Raw genomic sequence first — 23,801 nt, 5'->3', positions numbered from 1 at the left:
AGAGGTAACCGGAAAAGTAAATAAATACATATAAATGTCCCCGTCCACTCGAAAGAATGCATTAAGCTTATTGTTACTTCCCCCCCTGGATGTTTGAGCTGCCATCCCGATATCCAACGTGACGGGAACGAGACGGAGAAACTCTTCATTCAAAGTCCAAATGACAAGATCCCAATCTCGGGCTGACCTCAGGACTCAGACACGAGGGCTGCCGCTCCGCCTCGTGAAACCAAATAAACCCCACGTGCCATGAGCCGTGTTTCCCAAAAAGTGCGTGCAGGCTGTAACCGACGCCGGGAAACGGTTTTATTGGCCGAGGCATGTGGTGGTTTTTGATTGATTAACTCCCGTTGTTGCGAAGATAACCTGACACCAGATCAGTCGGGGGAGATGAGTTGGTTTTTCTTGCTGTTCCACTCAGACGGGAGAGACAGGCGTGTTTTTACATAAAAGCCGTCACCAGGTTTTAAAAATAATATCCGCTGCTTCTCTCCCGTCTCCCACCTCGCACATTCACATTGGAGACCCCTCATGCTCAGAATAGACGCTAAGACAACATCCACGGAAGGCTAAAAGTGTTATTTATGATCTAAAAGCCGCTGCGCGCGTCTTGGAGGTGGGCCGTCCGCTTCCCTCCGTCATGTCTGTCAGGCGGCAGGAGCCCTGACGACAGTGAGGGGAGAGAGCCTCGGGGCGGGTTGTGTTTTTAATCGGTTCTGATCCTCTCGCCTTCTGCAGACGTCTTACCCGCCCACACACTACATCCGCAAAGTGCCCCAGAGGAAGATCCACTTCTTCACCTTCCTGCAGATGATGCAGCTGCTGGTGCTCTGCATGTTCGGCATGTACCCGATGCCGTACATCAAGATGATCTTCCCTCTGCTCATGATCATGCTAATTCCAATCAGGTACGACCCCGCGGACATTTTGTCCCAGAACGTGATTTAAACCGGGGGCGGACGCTGTGTGTTTCCGTTGTTGTCGACACCGCTCATCGAAAAACAACAGCACGTTCGGTCAGAATAAAGTCGACAACTGTAGTTTTCTCAATTTCCTAATTCATTTAAATTTCATTCAATTGAATATTTTTCATCTATAACGAGGTTGAATGTGTTCAGCTGGAAACATCTGGCGGTTCGGTGGAGATACGAATGTGTTTGTGCTGCAGGTCATCTGCTCCGTCTCACTCCACCCGATGTGTGAAAACAGTGGGCGCTGCATTATAAATGATATTTGGGAATTCACCGAATAATAAAATCACTTTCCTCGTCTCCGTTTGGCGCATGAAACGAGTAAAATATCTCCAATACAAAATGTTGCTTTGCACTCTGTTCAACTTTAAAGAAAGCAAACCTTCTTCATTCATTTAGTACTTTTGAGTTTGAGCATCAATGTTTGTGACAATTTGGTTTGATTACATAAGGTCTATATGCTTTAACTAAAGAATCAGTTTTTTCTTATTCATCAGTTTTCAGATTGTTTTTACCTAACCCGGGTTTCCTGAAACACTTTACCGCAGCTTCTACACATCAGGGTTAAAGAACCGAGCAGCATGCGAGCCTGATCGACAGAATTCACTAAACGACTGCTCAGCTTTTGCACAAACGAGACGAAAAAGAAACCGGAACTCTCCACGGCACCGAGATGCACCGAGATGCACCGGGATGCACCGAGATGCACCGAGATGCACCCGAGATGCACCGGGATGCACCGAGATGCACCGGGATGCACCGAGATGCACCGAGATGCACCGAGATAATAATAATAATATTAAACATTTTATTTATAAGGCGCCTTTCAAGGCACCTTTCAAGACACTCAAGGTCGCCGGATGAACATGTATTGTTTTCCAGAAAGACACACATCACCAAATATTAATAACCCTTTCCGGGATCTTCACAGAAAGAAAAGTCAGGAAATAAATAACACTATTTATGAAATAAATAATAACCAAATACCCCTCTCTGGGTTCTTCACACAGAAAAAGTCTAGGATTTGCGTGGCCAGACTGAAAAAATAAATCATAATGCGTCTCTGGTATTGTTCAGGGGGCCGGGCCAAATGTGGAGGCGGGCCGGATCCGGCCCGCGGGCCGTAGTTTGGGGACCACTGTCATTTTGCAGTCGATACACAGTATAATCATCAATTCCCCCGCGCAGGTCTCCGCTGCCGCTGTTCACACTGAGGTGGATCTCGATCTCTGGTTCTAGTGAGGAGGAAGTGATGAATCTAATCCGATGAGATCTGTCGTTCGGATGGTGTTTTGTTTTGCCTGTTTTCTTTCTCAGCGCCGGTCTGACGTGCAATCTGTGTGCTCTGTGTTTAGGAACAACGTGCTTCCTCACATCATTGAGGCCAAATACTTGGACATAATGGACGCCCAACACATGTAGCTACAGATGGAGACGAGTTCTGGATCTACAAATAGACGTCTGGAATTCAAGAGAAATGTAAAAAAAAGGGATAAAGAAAAGAAATGAGGATTTAAAAAACAACAACAACATATTTTTCAATGCAAAACTGTACGAAAGCAAAAAGGAGAAAATAACGACTGCTTTGATTTCCATATCTGATCAGAAGATTCTTACAGGTGACGCACTGGAAATGGTGGGAAGTCGCGTGAGACAGAGAGATGAGGGCCGTGTGGGAAATATTTCCAACCGTGGACCGACTGCATCTCTCTGGGGGAAAATTCTACCGGGAAAAAAAATTAGATAAATAACAGGAGCGTCCAGAACTCTCCGTCCCCCCCCCCCCCCCCCCCCGTTTGACCCCGTCAGCTAGTTCAGTGCCATAAATATATACCTCCATGTTCTCCTCTCACACCGTCACATTTTATGGTCACATTTGACAATATCCTCACATGCGCTAGGGGAAAGTGCTTAACGCACTCACTAATACTGTCTAAAGGTGCGTTCACACCAAAAGCGAAACTATTTTTCGCGTGGCCCAAAAGTCGTGAGTTTACTCGCTCGACCGTTCGCCGTGTTCTCGCCACGAGGGTCGAGACGCTCCGCGAGGGGCGGGGCTTATCTCCGCGTCTCGTCTCCCTAAAGACCGTTATCATCTCCTCCATCCACCAGAATAACTCACCACTAGTTCTGCTTTATACTTGTCGTGGACGTCCCACACACTGACGCCCTCGTGTTTGGGTTGATGACATCACCCGTAGGCTCACTCAGCTCGGTCACTTTCACCGATGAAGTCACCGTTACGCCTGAAAGACTTCCGCTTCCAGCTACGAGAGAGAACTCAAGAGCTGATTGGCCCGAGTTGCGAGATGACGCCTCAAAGTTGAAATATTTAAAATGAAAAAAAATAGTTTTGCTTTTGGTGCCCACATCGCGTCGCCCCAAACGCCCCAAACGTGTCGCCCGGGAAAATATCGCGTCTATCGCAGCCACACGCGTCTGTACGTTGACTTCTCATGGGATTCGGTCGCGTGAAAAAATAGTTTCGCTTTTGGTGTGAACGCAGATTTAGTCGTACAAATGCTGCCGATGTTCATTGTAGAGCACGTAGAAAGACGTAACGGCACAATGTCAGTTCCAATATCTTTCTTTTGACGCTTTGCACTCGCATTGTGTTTTTACGCTGTCATTCGGGTCAATTCTACATACTTACGCTGTGTTGATAAGTACTTAAGTACTTCTCCGTGGATCAATTAATTAGAAAGAAAGCTGCATTTAAGTAACTGCAGAGTAAATCTGTCCCTTTTTGTCAATCTGTCATGTGCGGTGTCGACACCTTTACATTCCTCCACCGTTTAGCTGTGATTCCCCCTTTTTTATGAAGGACACGTGCATATTTAGTTTCTAAGTCATTCCAACAGTGTTCATGAAGCCAGAAAAAGGAAGGTGTGTGTGCGTGTGTGTTTGTGTGTGTGTGTGTGTGTGTGTCTGCACTAATCTGTTCTTCAGCTAGCTTCCTGCCAGCTCTTTCCAAGTACTCAGCCGAAATAATAATAAAACACATTCCACAGGTGTATATGTAATTCTTTAGAACAACAGCACAAACCAAAACATATATTGAAATCTTTATCAAATTATGAATATATTATATTATATTATGGAATTATACAAAAAAAGTATTTTAGTTTGAATTCAAATAGAATATTTATTTATCATGATGACAGTTTTATCTTTTAATTACTAAATGAGAATGTTGTGTGTTGAACCCGAAGTTGAAAGTAAACTGTATTTCTCTGTTTGCTCCTCTACATTCCACAGTTACTGATTCTTGTATTTTGAGTGTCTCGTCTCTCACCCGATGTTTACATATCAAAGTCCCTTCCAGCTTCACGTCAAAGTCCAACACAGTTCTAAAGCATTGCTCGTAAAGACGAAAGTCAGGTAAACGTAAAAAAGTAAACGAGAAAAAGAAAAAAATTGTGATCTTAGGATTCAACAAAATGCATTTATTTTGTATTTTGGTGAACACGTGTTCAGAAATGAGTTTTAGAATAATCCGGTCTTGTTTTCTATTTAGATGTTATGATTAGATCAATGCTTGCAAACGTTGTCATGTAATAATAATCCAGACGTCTGGAACGAGTATCTTGTTTGTAACACAAAAAACACAACAACAAAAAACGTACATTTCTAAGCAAGCGCTGTTTTGCGTAAAGCATGACTCATCTGGGTTTTTGATAGTGTTATAACGGTGGACATGTATCCTACACAACGCGGAGAGAAAAAAGTAGCAAGTCAAACAGGAACTTCTCAATGAACTGAATGCAACGCTCAATATTCAGCAATACTGTGTATAAAAATACAACTTCACGGGCGAGATACAGGTTTCCCAGTGAAAGCGTCGACGGGCCGGCCGCATCTTTAAAACGCGTCAGTACATCCTCGTGGTTAAAAAAGAAGAAGAAAAGAACTGCTCTGAGCTGATTCAACTATCACACATCAAAAAATTAACTTTGGATTTTTATTTCTTGCTTTCCCAAAATCCAAATGGCAGCTCCCTCGTGCAGTTCTGTTCGACTTTGTCTTACAGATGTGAGAAAGATGTCCAATTTGAGCAGATGTCTCACGCCGAGATAGCGAGGCACGAAAGGAAAGCTTGACGGCATTAGCATAATCCTTGGGTTACGGCTTACTGGTGGAGAGGAGAGAGATCGTGAGGTATGAAGTAATATGTACAGTTTGCAATGCAGAGTTTAGTTTTTATCAAGTATCCATTCTAATCCATGGCAAGGTATTAGTTTCCAACTTTGGACCGAGTACAGAGATTTAACCATTCTTCTTCTTCTTCTTATGTGACAGTATTGTTGTTGTTCCTCGATATCTTCTCTGTGCTGATGATCTTTGGAATAGCAGCAAACTTCCCTCAGAGGACGTGACGTTGGCTTCAGAGTGATAAACACACGACTCTGTTTGTGAAACCTTGACTCCCCCTCGTGAATTGGATTTGTTTGAAAATTGCGTACCGTGGTGTTTCTTTCTTTCTTTCCTTTTCCTGATTTCATATAGCCTCCTTTTTCTAATCATGAATGTAAGGTGTGGATTTTTATATAGCATAATAATTTAGGTGTCAAACAGAATCTGTAATTTTGTCAAAAAGATCGGCTATATTTGTAAGCTGTAATATGTAAAAAATTAGAAAAAAATGGTTATAAAACTGAATGTGTTGGTTTACTATAGTATATATATATACTGTACACTGAAAAAGAGAGACTATCTCAAGCTGTTTGCCAAATAAAAAGTAGTAGTGGTGTAAATATGTGTGTGCGTGTGTTCATTGAGGTGTCCGTGACACACTGAGCGCCACACCTCCAACCACGGTGTTGTCTAGCCTCTAATTGTTGTCGTTTTTGTCGTTGCTTTGTCTGTTTGTGGTCATTTTGTGTCTTTGTTGTTGTTTTGTTGTCATTTTGTCTGTTGTTATTGTGTGTCACTTTGTGGTTATTGTGTGTCTCCTTTTGGTCATTTTGTGTCTGTTGTTATTTTGTGTTTGTTTGGTTGTGTGTCTCTGTTATTATTTTGTGTCTCTTCATAGTTAATCTTCATCTCTTTGTTGTTGTTTTGTGTCTTTGTAGTTAATCTTCATCTCTTTGTTGTTTTGTGTCTCTTTGTAGTTAATCTTCATCTCTTTGTTGTTTTGTGTCTCTTTGTAGTTAATCTTCATCTCCTTGTTGTTTTGTGTCTCTTTGTTGTCCTTTTGTGTCTGTGGTTTTATGTCGCCCTGTAATAGTTTTTGTCTTTTTGTAGCTGTTTTGTTTTTGTCTCTTTGTTATTGTTTTGGTCTTTTTGTGTGTGTTTTTGTTGTTGTTGCCCTTCTGGTTTCTTTCTAGACATTTGGTTATTTCGTGGTCATTTTGAGTCTCATGGTTCGTGAGGGTCTCTTCCAGTGACCTTTGCTCAGTAAAGGTCAGGGGGGCCTTTTACACTTTTGGCCTGTTCCCATGCAGTCATCCATCCAACAGTTTGTTGGACATGTCGGACCACAGTAAAATATTTAAATGACTTAATTACAAATTAATGTTGTTGATTCCCTTGCGCTATCGCCATGACCACATTTCTATTATTTCCATTATAACACAAAAGGTAAATGGGTCTAAAACACTCAACAATAAACTCTCTCTCATATATAAAAGACATATATTCCAAATAAGTGGAACTTCGAAAATTACTAGCACTGAGTTTTGCACTTCAAAACCTTTCACCGACCATTATTTGCCTTTTCCTTTAATGAAAAAGGTTGGATTTTTTTTGGACAAATGTGTTTTTTTATTCCCCAAAGTAAGGACACACCAGAGAACACGGGATGAACAGTATAAAGGGAAGAGAGGTGACTCATGGGTGAAAAGTCTCAAATTGAATCCTCTGCACCAGCTCCCTCTGATGCCTCTCCCAAAGCTGAGATGACAACGGCACCCTTTGTTGTCCACAAGAAGAACTATCAAGATCCAATTGGCAGATAGACTGTAATGAAATCGACAGAGCACACGTGCAGCCCTCCAGAGAATTAATCCTTTGTATTGTGGACACTTTAATCTTGCACCAACTTCAGGCCAAACATGTCAACTTTACACGGAAGAAAGCTCATGACCTAATGCAAAGGTTGAGCACGTGAACATTGCTGAGCTCAGTCACGCTCCCAAAGGGATGAACCTTTATGGTCTGACCTCTTGTCTTCTCCTCTGGCGCCCCCCTCAGGATAAACTATAGAAGTGCAGCTCCACCACTCATCCGTGTGAAAATGCATTGTGGTATTTTAAATGGACTTTATTAGATATAGTGAGACTGAAACCATCCTCAAAAGGCCATGCAGCAGACCGGGGGGCCCCTGTGGCGTCGCGCCTGCGCAGACAACACGAGATCTCACACGCTCCAGACTGGACAGGTGATTAGTTGTCAACCATATGGAAAGAAAATGTAATCAGTTAAAGATGAACACTTAACCGTGACAATACACACATCCTCATGGTAAATAATGAGTCATACATGTTGCTCATAACTTTTTACATCGTGAATTCGACTAATTATCTGATAATTGTGACAAAACATGGACATGTTATTATTTTCAACTTATTCTTACACACTAACTCACTTCCTGATGCAGAGGGGAAACCTGACCTGCCGTCTCTCTCTGTCTGTCTGTCTGTCTGTCTGTCTGTCTGTCTGTCTCTCTCTCTCTCTCTCTCTCAGGAGATGCTCTGTTTTTAACTTATGAGTTGTTTTCTTGACTAATGTTTTCTTGTTTATGCTTTTTTTGTATTTGCATGATTTAGTTTTGTAAGTTTTTTTGATGAACAGTATAACTGTAACCTGATTGAAAAATAAAGACACCTAGACAATCTCTCTCTCCCCCCCCCCTCTCTCTCTATCCCCCCTCCCTCTCCCCCCTCTCTCTCTCTGTGGGCCGGGTCATGAGGCTCCAGGGGTGGGTCTCCTTCAGGAAGCTCGCAGCCGGCTTCTCCTCTCCGACTCCCCGCAGCCCGACCCGCGCGCGCCCGCTCCGCCAGTCCGCCGCTAGCATGGCCGAGGAGGCGAAGAAGCTGGCCGCTCACGCCGCCGTGGACAACCACGTCCAGGTAGAGTGGCCCGCGGCCCGCGGCCCGGTCGGCCGACATGCCCACGCGCGTTCAGCGAGCTGGACGTTCGCACCAGCTCGGTCGCTTCTCGCCGCGAGAGCCTGATGCTAGCTGATGCTGCTTGCTAACGGTTTGCAGGTTGCCTAACTCGCACGGTTCTGGATTTAGCTCGGTGTTCTGCGCGCTTTGCCCCGGGATAGTGGGCTATATTATTAGGGTCCGAGCGACAGACGAAGTCTGACCGAGAGGAACCTATTCAAATTGTTAGGGGTATTATTCTTCTTCTGGATTTTTATTTTAGAACATTGGGGGCATATTGGGGGTATGTATCATATCCCAAAACTCACCAAATTTGGCAAGCTTGTCAGGCTTGGTGAAAATAGACGGATGACACCGACCTCGAAATTCGGCTTTCAAAAATTGCTCTCTAGCGCCACCTGGAAGTTTGACCGGCGACGCCCCTCACCCAGTATGGTCAAATGACTAGCTTTTATTTTTCCCAAGTCCACTTGGACCTGCTCTACAAAAAAGCCTCTCAGGACCCTAAGCTCCGCCTACTTAAATTTCCCGCCATATTTTTTTTGGTGAAAAACACATCAGTGGCGTTTGCTCCGACATACGGGGTCCAATTCAAACCAAACCTATTGGAGATAATGATCATGGAAGCTATATCATCTAAGATCTATCATCCTTTTCCAAATATATTATTGTGCTAAGCATCTATGGCCCCGCGAACATTTTAGGGGCGTGTCCTGTTTTGTAATGCTCATAACTTCAACACTATTGGGAGAAAAAAATAACAGACTGTCAGGATATGTGCAGAAGGGAGCCTGAAACATTCACAGCAAATTTCGTGCAATTTGAACCGTAGGGGGCGCTACAATAATTCACCAAAGTTGGGCGTTTTTGGCGTTTTTCGCTTGATTTGGCCAGTTTCCACTTTTTCCCCTTCGATTATTTCTCCCACAAAACGCCAACAGAATCGGCTAAAAATCAGTTTTATAGAATCTCAAGACTTGAATAATGAACACTGTGAAAAAAAACGGACTTTTCGTCGGTAGGATATTTCCGTTTTTTTACTGCCAATAATTTTTTACTTTCTGTGATTTCTTTATGTTAAAAACTATTGCTTAATCTTATCCAATACTTCCCCAAAAAATCATGTGTGATGCCAGTCAAGGCCTGAACACATTCACACGAAGAAACAAGCACATTTCTTCCAGGAACACCTATTGATCACCTATTGAAAAGTAAAATAACCAAATTTTCCTGCCCAAAATAATGTGAGCTCCTACGGCTGCCTATAAACCAGTTGGCTCATAGCTCAACATGTTAAGTGTAGGTCTGGAGACCTGGAGATGCGTGTTCGATTCCAAGACAAGGAATTTCATTTATTTTTTTACATTGAATTTACATGAGGTGATTAAATATGTTGTACGGCGACCTTGAGTGCCTTGAAAGGCGCCTTATAAAATTAATGTATTATTATTATTATTATTATCTATACTTCACGCAGGGACACACGACGCATGAATATGTTCACGTAGTTAAAGCGCCACCTAGTGGCTCAACTGGACTTCCTTCAGTCCGCCCCAAATTTGTTTGACTAGCCCATTATTTAGAATGGAATAAGAACTCTCTCTTTTTCTCTCTCTTCTCTCTGTCTCCTCTCTCTTCTCTCTCTCTCTCTCTCTCTCTCTACTGCCCTCCTCGCTGGTCTGATACGGATCCGTATTGCCCTATTACGTCATTTTCAAAATGAGCTATATTGATAGACAGCCAAGAGCAGTGGTCCTCAAACTAAGGCCCGCCTCCACATTTGGCCCGGCCCTCTGAACAATACCAGAGAGGCATTATGATTTTTTTTTCAGTCTGGCCACGCAAATCCTAGACTAGCCCGTTATTTAGAATGGAATAAGAACTCTCTCTTTTTCTCTCTCCTCTCTCTCTCTCTCTCTCTCCCTCTCTCTACTCTAACATAACTAACGTCAGTAAACAGCTGGTCGAGGCTTTTAAATCACGGATTTCGTGAGTTTTTGTTTATAGGGACACATGATGCATGAATATGTTCATGTAGTTAAAGCGCCACCTATTGGTGGAACTGGACTTTGTCGAATCTGCCCCAAACTTGTCGTGCTCGTTACAAGTCGCGGCCCGAGTCGAGTCCGACCGGCGCGCCCGCGTCCTCGGCCCGGCGGGCCGGCGTCCCGCCGGCTCCCCCGACCGGCGCGGGTGAGCGAGGACCCGTTCGACGCTGCTTGCAGCTTTAATTATAATATTAAATTGTTAAATATTATTATATTAGAGACTAATGTACCAGTTGCACCTATGTGTTCGCTAAGAAGACGTCCAGTGTGGCTTTAATGATGGTCGAATGGAAACGCACGAGCTAACGCATTGACACGTGCACGGTGCTGTATGGCACCTAATCGATATCGCATATCGGTTTACAATAATGTACCGTGATAGAGCGGGAGACCAACACAAGGACAGTTTGGGGGCATGCGATGTCAGCTACAAGAAGTAGACAGAATAATAACAATAACTTGACAACATGTTTTTATTTTATTTTTTAAGTTATGCATTAAAGTTAATTGTATTTTTTTAGGCTGTTTATGTGCGTGTTCAAGCTATAACAACACATAAACACACTTGAATACAACTCCACTGTTCCTCTTATTGTGTCCATTTCTGCTGCTTCATTTCAAAACACCGAGCTGAAGCCAAGTTATTGCAGCATTTCTTTGTTTCCTGGTCACTTTTTTGTAGAGCTTGCTGTGAAATGTTGCATCAGTTTGACTTGTTTCCTCTCCTAGAACAACCAGGTGGTTGGAGTTGGCAGCGGCTCGACCATCGTCTACGCCGTGGACAGGTTAGGTGAGCCAAACCATCATTAGATGTCTATGAAGCACTACATTACATTACATGTCGTCATTTAACCGTAGACACAGCTACAGGGAGCAATTCAGGGTCAAGTGTCTTGCTCAAGGACACATCGACTAGGGCGGGGATTGAACCTCCAACCCCCTGATTCAAAGACTGACCTGCTACCCACTGACCCACAGTCGCAGCATGCATCTGATGCCTCGGATGTAACTCCTCACCAACTGACTTGTGTCTTTCAGTGAAAATCATAATAAATACAGCAGCATTTAGATAGTTAATACCGGTGCTTACATTGTTTGTTTGTGTATTTTATTCAGTCAATCAAATCAAATACAATACAACATTATTCTATATAATATACAAAAGAGAAAGACTGAAACGGTATACAGGACTGTCTCAGAAAATTAGAATATTGTGATGAAGTTCTTTATTTTCTGTAATGCAATTAAAAAAACAAAAATGTCATGCATTCTGGAGTCATTACAAATCAACTGAAATATTGCAAGCCTTTTATTCTGATTTATTGCTGATTATGGTTTACAGCTTAAGAAAACTCAAATATCCTATCTCTAAATATTAGAATATCATGAAAAAGTATACTAGTAGGGTATTAAACAAATCACTTGAATTGTCTAATTAACTCGAAACACCTGCAAGGGTTTCCTGAGCCTTGACAAACACTCAGCTGTTATAAATCTTTTTTTTTACTTGGTCTGAGGAAATATTAAAATTTTATGAGATAGGATTTTAGAGTTTTCTTAAGCTGTAAGCCATAATCAGCAATATTAAAAGAATAAAAGGCTTGCAATATTTCAGTTGATTTGTAATGAATCCAGAATGCATGACATTTTTGTTTTTTTAATTGCATTACAGAAAATAAAGAACTTTATCACAATATTCTAATTTTCTGAGACAGTCCTGTAGGTAGAAGCAAAAAATGCTTATAAATTCCTATCCTAAATTGAAATCAAAATAAATCAGAAAATTTATATAAAATAAAAAACAGAATATATTTATATATACTACCACATACATCTTCCATATAAATACGTTTTTAATTACATTTATAACTCTCAAGAATTGTTTTATAAATAATTCCCTTGAAAACCAAATAAGAGTTCACCATTCTTACATCCATTTCAACATTATTCCATAATTGGACTCCTACAACAGAAATACATCTTCTTTTAATCCCTTTTTTAGCCTTTTGTTCCGTGAACTTACAAACATCTCTCAAATCATATTTACACTCATGTATTGAAAATAAAGGTTGTACACAGTCTGGCAGTGACTTCACTTTAGCTCTGTACATTGTCTGCATTAATACGTTTGAGTCGTGTTAACCTGCAGGAGTCTGCGGTCTGCTGCCATTAACATTGTGCACATGTTTCTTCCAGCTGAGCGAGTGCGTCAGGAGAAACTCCACATTGTGTGCGTGCCCACCTCCTTCCAGGTTGGTGCTTCTCGTCGTCGTCTTAATGCTCTACACGCATCATTTGGCATTACGACGGTCTTCTCGTCTTCATCGTTTATTTTATTTATTCAGAGTGACTTGCAAGAGAGGACAGTAGGAAGTCTCTACACCTTCTGCCGGAAACTAAAAACACATCTTTTCCGACTATATATGGATTAAAACATAGATTAGTACTTCAGTGGCTCTTAACAGGGTTCGTACGGTCATGGAAAACCTGGAAAAGTCATAGAATTTTAAAATGGTCACTTACAGGCCTGGAGAAGTCATGGAAAAACTTAAATCATAAAAGTTTTGGAAAAGTCATGGAAATGTGTTAAAATCACATGTTCATTTACGCCGAGTTTGAAATAATTAATATATTTTGTAATGAAAGATGCTCAAAATATAAGCCAGCAATAGCTCTCAATACGCAACATTTTCTACAGTTTTCATGTTAATACTGAGATTTTAGTTTGGTCATGGACATTTGGTTTAAAGTCATGGAAAAGTCCTGGAAATCCATTGATCAAAATGTGTAAGAACCCTGTCTTAAATGGCTCTTATTATGGTACTTTTGTAGTTTGACTATGTTGAGGAAATGTTGCTTTCTGTATTCTTGTTGTTCTTAGTTTGTACTCTAGGTTGATGCACTTATTGTAAGTCGCTTTGGATAAAAGCGTCTGCTAAATGACATGTAGTGTCATGTAAAGATGCATTCATCATAAATGTTTTCAAGTATTAGTAGTAACAGGCGGGCCTTTTCTAAAATATAGATGTATGCTTGTCCTCCCACAGGCTCGGCAGCTGATTCTGCAGCACGGCCTCACGCTGTCGGACCTGGACCGGCACCCAGAGGTACGGCGAGCTCGGCACGAATGCATCTGAAGAAAAAAAAGTGCGACTGTGGGTCAGTGGGTAGCAGGTCAGTCTTTCAATCAGGGGGTTGGAGGTTCAATCCCCGCCCCAGTCGATGTGTCCTTGAGCAAGACGCTTAACCCAGAGTTGCTCCCTGTAGCTGTGTCTACGGTGTGTGAATGTAACAAATGTAAGTCGCTTTGGATAAAAGCCTCAACTAAAATGACATGTAATGTAATGAAAGCCGGTTAAACGAGGAAGGGCCTCAATGTGTCGGCTCTCCAGCTGGGTTCCTACGGTCATGGAAAAGTCCTGGAATTTTTAAATGGTCATTTCCAGGCCTGGAAAAGTCCTGGAAAAAACTTAAATCATAAAAGTTTTGCAAAAGTCATGGATATTTGTTATCATCACATGTTCATTTATGCGGAGTTTAAAATATTTAATATGTTTTTTAAAGAAAGACGCTCAAAATATAAGCCGGCGTCCGCTCTCATTACGCAAAATGTTCTAAAGTGTTCATGTTTATACCGAGATTTCAGTTTGGTTTTCGAAATTTGGTTTAAAGTCCTGGAAATCCATCGGTCAAAATGTGTAAGAACCCTGTCCAGCGTAGTGGAAAATGATGCCCGAGCAACTCCACAAATGACGATGCGTGAATAGTTTGTTTTTGCTTTTATCGTCCACCGTAATAAGTTCTGCGTTGCTTCCACGCAGCTGGACGTGGCGATCGACGGAGCGGACGAAGTGGACGCGGACCTGACGCTGATAAAAGGCGGCGGGTGAGTCCGGCCGGATGCCGGCGGCAGGGCTCGGCCGGCGCCTCCCCTGGTTTCTGTCTCACGCTCGCCCTCCTCCCTCTGTCTCACAGCGGCTGCCTGACGCAGGAGAAGATTGTCGCCGGCTGCGCCAAACACTTCGTTGTCATCGCCGACTACAGGTTTGAGTTTGCCGATTTAACTCGAGGGGCGGAGTTTAATGCTGGCCAAAGTGTTTCTGCCGGCCCTCAAAGGGGAAACGGATGAAACTCTACGTATTGGCTGTTTTCTTTAGAAGCTGCGGCTTTCTGCCTTGTAAGACATTTGAATTAGACTGTCAATTATACAATTAACTAAAGTCTTATTTAGTCAATGAGTCTTTCTTTTGTACTTGATCATTAAAGCGGTGCCTTCCGTGTGATTCTTAATGGAGAGTCTTATTTTTAAAGAGCCGTCGGTTTACACCAACCTATCGATGGGTCGTGTTCATCGACGAGCAACTTATTTAGTCTCGTCTTTTAGACTTACGATCCAGCTTTTTGAACACTTAACAAATGGCAGGACTCAGCCAGTATTAGCCAACAGCAAGATGCTCATGAATACTACATGGTGCCATCATTGATTATACACGGCTATGTCGCATTGGACCCGATGATACACAGTACCATAGCGATTGTAAAGTTGCGTTTTACAGAGGTGTGTTTGAGGTGGAAAATAACCTAAAGCTATGGGTACATTAAAGATGGACACATAATTAAAGGGCAATGTCTCCCATTTTATTGATAAAAAACAATAAATAGATAGATAAATAGATATAGATATATACTTTATTAATCCCCAAGGGGAAATTTGTCGTCACAATAAACTAAACATATGAGAATGAAATATAAAAAACAGTGATGAAAGATATAGATGTATACAAGTAAAACATAAAATACAAAATGAAGTATATATATGTATATAAAATGAAACATATATGTATATATATATATATATATACACACACACAAACAAATATAATACAATGACTGTGCAAAGTATACAAAGTAAAATATAAAATAAAATACATGCCACCACATACTATACACGCGTGCCATTACACGACGGCGAACAATGAGACGGCATGTCTTTCTTTTCTTTTTCGGAAAAGCTGAGGACGGTCGGCAAAAGCTTCGGACCTCGATGCCGCGTCTCCCCTGCGATCGCTCGCTGTGAGCGCCGGGCCGCCCCGCCCCATTGCAGTCTGCGTGCAGGCAGCATGTGCGCTCTATTTTAATTAAGTTTCGAGACGAGGAATATTCAAAATCTTATCATTTTTAACGTTCGGGTACCGCTGTAGCTTTTTAGTGTCGATACACCGTGCAACATCAAAACGGGGGTCTGTAGTTTACTCTGCGTGTTTGTGAGGGGTCTTGAAAAACAGCCCAGATTTGGTTCTTATCTTCTTCTTCCTCTCAGGAAGGACTCCAAGGCTCTGGGCCAGCAGTGGAAGAAGGGAGTTCCCATTGAGGTGATCCCCATGGCGTACGTTCCCGTCTCCAGGACGATAGCCAAACGCTTCGGAGGGGAGGCGATCCTGCGGATGGCTGTCAGCAAAGCGGTAGGTTCTTTGTTTTACTCTCAGCTTTCCGTTATTCTTCCTCCTGGGTGTATTTCAGAATGTTTGTTTTCATACATTACTGTTGGATCCCTCTGGCTCCAGTTCCAGGGGCTTGTTTTTTAACTTTTAACCACGCAGGAAAAACGCAAGAAAAACGCGCCGCGCGGCATTTAAACTGTGCCACAGGGAATCAATGGTTTTTGAGAGGCGCGTCTGATGTGATCGTGCCCAAAGTATATATTTAACAATATTTGCTTTGCCTCACTTGGTCACTAAATAACTTCAAAAGGCCACATCCTGTCAAAGTTTACCTTTCAACTGGTCTAGATAAAGGCGTGAGGTTCTGCTTCTCAAGGCTGTGAACAGCGAGACTCGGATCAGTTTGAAATACAACGGGTGTTTCTAGCTTTTGTTGTGACCTCTTTGTCGTCGGAGTGCACGAGACATTCAACAAGGTCGTGGCCACGCTGCTGATACTTTGGAAAAGCTGCGATCAATCATTTTGGGCGGCTTTAGCTCAGTGGGGTAAGAGGGCCGTCCCATTAGTTGCAAGTCGAAGTGTCCTTGAGCAAGGCACTGAACCCCCAGTTGCTTCCCGGGCGCTTCACCGCAGCCCACTGCTCCTTAATAACTAAGGATTCAAGATTCAAGATTCAAGATGTTTTATTTGTCACATACACACACAGGGTGTGCAGTGAAATGAAAGTGGCAATGCTCAGCAGGAATGTGCAAGGGCAACAAGTACACACTATTTACAAAAAAAAAACAACACAATATTTACAGTAAGTGTGTGTGTGTGTGTGTGTGTGTGTGCCTAAGAGGGGCAGTTGTGTGGGTCTATGTGGGGGTCCTGGTGAGGTCGGAGTTCACAATCCTGATGGCCTGAGGAAAGAAACGCCTCCGTCTCAGTCTCTGTTCTGCAGCGTGACTACGGAGGCGCCTGCCTGACCGCAGCAGCTGAAACAGTCTGTTGTTGGGGTGGTGAGGATTTCATGATCCCTGCGGCTCTGGTTCTGCACCTCCTGGTGTACAAGTCCTGCAGGGTGGGGGAGTGGTTCCAATGTGCGCGCAGCGAACGCACTACTCTCTGCAGAGCCTTCCTGTCCTGAGCGAGCAGTTGCCAAACCAGGCTGTGATGCTTCCTGTCAGGACTCTCTACGCCTACAGCTCCAGAGTAGAAGGACTGAAGGATCCTCTGGGAAACTTTAAATTTCCTCAGCTGCCTGAGGTGGTAGAGGCGCTGCCTTGCCTTTCTCACCAGAGTGTCTGTGTTTGTTGACCATGTCAGATCCTCGGTGATGTGGACTCCAGGTATTTATACCCGCCACCCTCTCCACAGTAGTCCCGTTAATCCCCAGTGGTGAGTACGCCTCTGTTGTTGTACCTCCTAAAGTCCACAATCAGCTCCCTAGTTTTGGTGACATTCATGATGAGGCTGTTGTCCTGGCACCAGAGTGACAGATCAGCAACTTCCTCCAGGTAGGCCTTCGCCGTTGTCGGAGATCAGGCCCACCACCACTGTGTCATCCGCAAACTTGATGATGGTGTTGAGCTGAACCTGGCCACACAGTCATGTGTGTACAGGGAGTACAGTAGGGGCTGAGGACGCAACCCTGGGGGATCCTGTGTTCAGGGTGAGGGATTTGGAGGTGTTCGCCCACCCTGACCACCTGTGGCCTGGCGGTCAGGAAGTCCAGGATCCAAGCACACAGGGGGTGTTCAGTCCCAGCTCAATCAGCTTGCCGCCAGTCTGAGGGACTATGGTGTTGAAAGCTGAACTATAATCAATGAACAGTAGTCTCACATAGCCCCCTCTGGCTGTCCAGAGAGTGTGGTGTGCAGTACCTGGGAGACAGCATCATCCGTGGGTCTGTTTGGGCGATAAGCAAACTGCAGCGGGTCCATGGAGGAAGGGAGGAAGGCAGATGTAGTCCTTTATCAGCCTCTCAAAGCATTTCATGACCACCGAGGTGAGGGCCACCGGTCGGTAGTCATTCATACATGCTGGAGAAGCATTCTTGGGCACAGGGACAATAGTGGATCTCTTGAAGCAGGCGGGGACCACGGACTCAGCCAGGGAGAGGTTGAATATTGTGGTGAACACTGGAGCTAGCTGGTTAGCACAGGTCTTCAGTACTCGCCCAGATATGCCATCTGGACCTGCAGCTTTCCTGGTGTTCACCCTCAACAGAGCCCTCCTCACACTGTGCTCGGTCACAGAGAGTGTGTGTTAAATGCAGAGAACTAATGCATGAGTTAAATGCAGAGAACTAATTTCCCCTTGGGGATTAATAAAAGTGTATATTCTATTCTATTATCACAAGATGTTAATTGTGTTAATACTCTTTGTTATGAACACGCTTCTGTGATTTATGAACCTCTTGGTGTTAGAACACCATTTGTTTTTATTGTTGTGACCGAGTTGTTTTGTCGTCCTGGCTCTCAGGGTCCCGTGGTCACCGACAACAGCAACTTCATCCTGGACTGGAAGTTTGAGCGCGCTGAGAACTGGAAGGAAGTCAACACCGCGATCAAGATGATTCCAGGTGAGGAGCCGGCCATCGGCTTATGAGGACCGGAGCGGCTGTCGGCGGTTGGTTGTTGTTTTTTCAACCGATGAACAGAAGTTACAATATATTTAACTCGGGAGTGACGTAGAGACGCGGTATACGGCTCTAGAGGCAGTGGCCTTTCAATCACCGTGGAGCCCCCGCCCTAAAGCATACCCTGCTTTATGGCCTATTTGACTCTAAATGGACCATAATTTGCTAAATTTATGCAGGTTTTAAGACATTTCCACATCGGTTTTACTCGTCGGAACCAGAGGTTGCCGTCTGCATACAACCTCCGACAAATGGGACGCGGTAGTGAGAGACGCTTAAATTGGACAACAAGCAAGCTGGGATAAGAAAATGTTGGTTGTGTTTATAATGTGCTTCTAAATTAAAACATTGGTAACTAGAACGGGCACTCGGTAGAGCGCATACCTTCGCATATCACAAGATTGGGCATTGAATTATGAACATTTTGGCATTAGTTGCATGCCAATTGGATAGACATTTACCACGCTATGGTAAAAAGAAGATTTTGACCTTTTCATGACATTGACCTTTGACCCGATCGATCCCAAAATCTAATCAAATGGTCCCCGGATAATAAACAATCATCCCACCAAATTTCATGCGATTCGGTTAAATACTTTTTGAGTTATGCGAGTAACACGCATACAAATAAATAAATACACGACGATCAAAACATAACCGTTCGCATTTTCAATGCGAAGGTAATCATTTTGTGTTTGTGTGTGTGTGTCCTCTTCAGGTGTGGTGGAGACGGGGCTTTTCGTCGGCATGGCCGAGCGGGCCTACTTCGGGATGGAGGACGGGACCGTGCAGGTTCGAGGTCCTCCGGTCAACTGAGGAGTCTGTCGTCATCCTCGCCTCCTCCACCAATCGCCTCACTTCACCCCAAAGTGCCGTTTTCGTTTTCCACCCGGCTGCATTTGGTCGGAGCTGCACAACTGGACACAAAACTGTCACCGGGAAGTTTTCACAGATCAAAAGAAGTCACTGCTGAGGATCACTTGGTGTTTCTCATCCTGCAAGCGGCGCTTCCGTCACTGAGTTTTAAAGTGCCTGATGAGGACAGTCGAGTGCATCCGATGTCTGTGTTGGTGCTCAGTTGGTCTCACTGTGAATGTTTTCTCTTCCTGAACGTCTGCAGAGCTGTGGTTCCCAACCAGCTCGGTGAATCGCTGCAGATTGAAACTACGGTGTGCCTTGAGATTATATTTTACGCCTAATTAAGATAAATTATGCAATTAAAGTTACATTTAAGCGATCATACGTCGAACCGTTGTCCTCTGCTGCAAATTAACACGTGTCCACGCCGTCGAGTAATTGGGCTTTTCAAGAAATGTTTTTCAACTGGGGGAAAAAAACAACAAATGTATGAGATCTTTGGCAATTAAGGGAAACCCTGTGGTGCACGTATGAAACTTCCATTATTTGGTTACCGTGTGACAATTATCCCGCGTCGCCTACACGTCTGACGGCACGGAGGCTGTAATGAATATCATTTAGATGCTATTGGCCTTTATTTTCTCCTTCTCAGCATCGTACTGATTTGTTTGTTCAGCCGCTTCGCCGACACGTTTGCATCCTCTTTTACCCGGAATTGCATTTGCTGAAGCGTTCTGGACGGTCGGTTCGGCGGGTTTAATTTAACGTGCGTGTTCTCTCACGGGAGATTTCTTAAAGGCACAGTCTCAAATCTGGCTTGGATATCATATGGGATATAGGTTTCAATGTGCTCTTTCCTTCAGTCGGGAGACGGGAGCTGTTGAGTTTCTGTTCTTAGACTAGTCGATGGACGTCCGGTAGCTAAAGGTCCACAGCCTCGCTGTGTCACAGAAAAACAAACCACTGACTGTTCCTTCATGCATGCACCTCCCTCCACTTTTGTGCCTGTGTGTTACTCTGTTGTACACGATCGTGTTCCTCACATGAGCCGTCTGTTCACACACTTGAGTCATCAACTCTATTTGAGACACAGCTGTAGAGAGACCGTTTGAGGAAATGATGATGGGCAGGTGTGCGATAAAATCGAATGTTGCTCAAATCGGAACCAACAGCAACATGAGTACGTTTTATGTGCCTTGTCACGCCAACGATCCTATCATAATTACATCTTCTTTCAAAGCATAAAAAAAAAATTGGAAGTCAGTTTTAAGTCTCTAGTGTGGAACTGGTGTTGAATTGTCTGACATACTTTACGACCATTTTTATTAACCCTCCTCTTACCTTTAGGGTAAATTTGCCCCCATTCAATGTTTAACTTCTCGAAACAAATTACTAACATAATTTTTTTGGCTTCACATTCCATGACTTTTCCTAAATTATTGGGGACAACTGGGTAAACAAAATTCACATATGTTTTAAATATCAGTACACAACTTGTACGCATCGGTGTTCTTTGGTGTCAATTTGATATAAAAAAAGATGTACTTAGAAGTAATATAAAGCCATTAAAGCACCAAAAATATATCTCTTTCCAAGTTGAGGTCAATCAGTGAGATTTTAATGGTGATCTGCATATTTCGCCAGTCGTGAACAAGTATTCCGGATGTATCGGGGGGGCTTTTTATTTTTATTTAATGGGCTATTTAGGTAGTCAACAAACAAACAAAGTACCTGACACTTAAACTTGGGAACAATTGTGAATTCTAATAATTTTCTGGAGGTTTTAATTGCTGGGGTCAAATTGACCCCGAGGGTAAACGATGTTGGTACATTTGAAGGTAACTGGAGGGTAAATTAGTTTGAAAATTGTGATTTATTTTTGTAAACCTGATTCATAATGTTCATTTTCAATTACAGCTGTTCACTATTTGTTTTCGTATACACATCGCTGAGATACTCAGGAGAACATCTGTCTCCACACTGCTGTGATTATGTCATATTAAAGTCGAATCATGAAGTGGCAGCGGATGAATTTGAGACTATCAGACTCTGTGGCGTGTCAACAAACTCAAATGTTGAACTGAGATGTGACAAATAGAAGTTGTACACCATGTTGCATATATTCTTTGCAGCAGCATTTATATCTAGCATTAGTTTCTCTACCAATTGACTGTGATTATCTTTTTGCTGTGACGGTACTATTTTCTGTCAACCAATACAGAACCATGATAACCAACAGTATGCCTTTTTCTTGTTCAATACTGATAATTCTGTATAATATAGTTATTCTGTGGTAATAAGTTAGCACATCAATTAGTTTGATTGTTAGAAAATAAATTGGCAACAATTTTCAGAATTGACCATCTTTTAGGCAAACATGCTGGATATTTAGTTAGAGTAGTATTTAGTTTTTGACTAGTTTTAGCTTTGCCGGTGTGAATATTTGATTGGTCTTGTGTGATAGTAAACTAAATATTGAGCTCTGGAAAATTATATATTCCAATATATGTATAATTAATTTTTCAATACAGTAATTGCCAAAGTGACTGTAAAAAGTTAGTTGCAGTCAATACAAGAGATATTTTTTATTGTATTTATGAAACGGACCTGTATTGCTTCGTAAGTAGCTTCTTTTAGTTTTTTTTGTACAAAGGACGAAGTAACACTTGACAAAACCTTCATGGCCACCGAGGGGCGCTAGAAACGCAGGCACTTTGCTTCTGCTACAAGCAAACTGTTCACAGTCTGACCTTCTGTAACACCGGAATTCATTATTCATAGATCTACTATATACACTGAGCAACTAACTGTGCATGATGTTTTTATGCAGCTGTCATGTATATTTATGAAGGAATAACTGATAAACTTAATCGCTTCTTGGCCGGCATGCAGTTTTATTTAAGTTAACATTATGGAAACTAAATGCCGTGACGCTTTCAGAGTCGTCCACGCGCATTATGTCATCGCCCTCCCTCTTTGTTTACCAGACAAGTGAGAACAAAACTCGTGATCAGGAACAGGAAATGTACCTCTGCAGTGAAGCCACGTTGGTACTTTCATGTTGGCTGTCCTGACAACTACTCTTGAGTGACAGCTGAACTATCGAATGTTGTGCTCACGTGTAGTCAGCGAGGATAACAATCGACCAATAGCGTCGTCGTTTGACAACTGCTTCTCTCTCATTGGACGGAAGGACGTCACATCCCACCAATCATAGGCCCGCCACAGTATCGCCATCGGGGATTTTTTTGCGTCACCTTTTGCTCCTGTTGTCAGCCAAGCCGCCAAGTGCGCTTGCGCCGTTTTGACAAACATGCCCTTAGCCAATAAGCCGCACTGTTTGGGGGGCTGGAACATTCTGAGCCCGCCTTCTTGATTGACAGCTCTCTGGTCCAATCGTATTCTGCTTAGTATGCGAGTATGGGTGATTGACAGCAGACGGCGCAATGAGAAGCGGCTGGATGAAACTTTAACGAACGTCGGGGTTTCATTGTCCAATGCTAGTGTAGAAACAAGGCGGAACTTAGCGTTACCAAGGCACGTCTTGACTCAAGTATAAAGGGAATAACATGGTGTCCCAGTGGCTGTTTATGTTTACTTAAAGAACAGATTTGAAAGGGCGTTTTGCAAGACACAACGGCATTTTCTTTTGTAATTCCACTGTTTTTTTTGCACTTTAACTTTTTTTATGTTAAGATTTACAAGACCAGTGGCATGTAAATCTCATACTTCACTAATGTGCCAGTCTTACAAATGGAAAGGGGGCTTCACTTTGGAAACGTGAGCATTTCCCTGGTGCTCCTGCTGTTGCTGAAAGCGCTCACTGGATTCGGGACCACGCAGGCTCAGGGCTCAGCCGTCGGGAGGGAGCCGCAGTCCGTCGCCCGGGGTTCCGGTTCGACCTCGGAGGAAGATGGTACACGAGTCATGGAGCGGGGCTTGGAGAACGTCGGCTCCCCGGTCATTGTAGCGGACGTTACCGTGGAGGATGACGACAACGGGTCGACGGGGGAGGCCGACGAATCATTCGGGGAAAGTAACGGAAATGTCCAACCGACAAGGTAACGACATTCATTTTTTTATGTATGTGTTGTATGAGTAAGTGTCATGTTAACTGTTGGCTAACGAACGAAATGTGGACAAATTCCAACATGGCCCACAAAATGGAAAATATAAAAACTCACAATTTGTTTTTACCCGCTTAGTTAGCGAGCTAAAACACTCGTATTGGAGCTGTTAAGCAAGCTAACTGACAGTCTCGCGTGTTTGACACATGTTAAGTATTCCTCCGCCTCGGGACTGTACTTAACTTGTTGTGGTTGGGTTTGTGTGCCGCCCCCCCCCTCGCTGAGTCCGACGTTTTATGGCGTGTTATCCCATCCCACCCACCATATTTGTGGGATACATTCTCATGAAATAAATGATAAGAGTTGCCATCGAACAAAACATTAAAAAAACACTGTTCAAGAGGGAGTGCGACTTCGTGTCGGATGATGTTCCGAGTAAAGTTCGGACGGATAAAGCGGTGGTCCGTCAACTGGAACGAGCTTATTCCGAGGACTGAAACGTGGTTGTTTTGTGTCCACGTCACCGTGTGTTGTTCAAAGTGAAACTTTTTTTTATTCGGAACTACACTAACGCTATATGTGTTTCCATGCGCGTAACGGCTGCCTGTATCTGTAGCCACTAAAGTTGGACGAAAATGAGATTTAGTGAACCGACTCGTCTCGGTTGTGATTCGGCTCTCTCC

At 43.3% G+C, this 23,801-nt stretch overlaps 3 protein-coding genes across 3 annotated transcripts in view; all 3 read left to right on the top strand.

Moving 5' to 3' along the window:
* slc4a11 (solute carrier family 4 member 11) overlaps nt 1–2,724 on the top strand; it is a 66,361-nt gene extending 63,637 nt beyond the window's left edge. Inside the window, exons 17-18 of the mRNA XM_056426386.1 lie at nt 739–908; nt 2,327–2,724. Coding sequence (XP_056282361.1) covers nt 739–908; nt 2,327–2,393 — 237 coding nt within the window. The 3' untranslated portion in view covers nt 2,394–2,724. The remainder of the gene's footprint in view (nt 1–738; nt 909–2,326) is intronic.
* Nucleotides 2,725–7,910: 5,186 nt separating this feature from the next.
* On the top strand, nt 7,911–21,289 carry rpia (ribose 5-phosphate isomerase A (ribose 5-phosphate epimerase)). The gene is made up of 9 exons (XM_056426617.1): nt 7,911–8,041; nt 10,858–10,918; nt 12,325–12,380; nt 13,176–13,235; nt 13,950–14,014; nt 14,104–14,172; nt 15,449–15,590; nt 18,037–18,136; nt 18,912–21,289. Exons 1-9 carry the CDS (start codon nt 7,985–7,987, stop codon nt 19,007–19,009), a joined length of 708 nt encoding a protein of 235 aa, XP_056282592.1. The 5' UTR covers nt 7,911–7,984; the 3' UTR covers nt 19,010–21,289.
* A 1,360-nt stretch (nt 21,290–22,649) lies between these two features.
* eif2ak3 (eukaryotic translation initiation factor 2-alpha kinase 3) overlaps nt 22,650–23,801 on the top strand; it is a 36,494-nt gene continuing 35,342 nt past the window's right edge. The window contains exon 1 of the mRNA XM_056426616.1: nt 22,650–23,112. Within this exon, the coding sequence (XP_056282591.1) occupies nt 22,805–23,112 (308 nt within the window). The 5' untranslated portion in view covers nt 22,650–22,804. The remainder of the gene's footprint in view (nt 23,113–23,801) is intronic.

Source organism: Pseudoliparis swirei, chromosome 11 (genome assembly GCF_029220125.1).
Source record: "Pseudoliparis swirei isolate HS2019 ecotype Mariana Trench chromosome 11, NWPU_hadal_v1, whole genome shotgun sequence".
Lineage (NCBI taxonomy): Eukaryota > Metazoa > Chordata > Actinopteri > Perciformes > Liparidae > Pseudoliparis > Pseudoliparis swirei.
Note: the sequence above shows the minus strand (reverse complement) of the source record. Positions and strands in the feature narration are given on the sequence as shown.

Excerpts from the sequence above, each read along its gene's own strand:
- rpia (XM_056426617.1), top strand. The coding sequence starts at position 7,985 with ATGGCCGAGGAGGCGAAGAAGCTGGCCGCTCACGCCGCCGTGGACAAC. Across the intron at positions 8,042-10,857 it reads CCGTGGACAACCACGTCCAG|AACAACCAGGTGGTTGGAGT; the intron begins GTAGAGTGGCCC and ends TTCCTCTCCTAG. Across the intron at positions 14,173-15,448 it reads GTTGTCATCGCCGACTACAG|GAAGGACTCCAAGGCTCTGG; the intron begins GTTTGAGTTTGC and ends TCTTCCTCTCAG.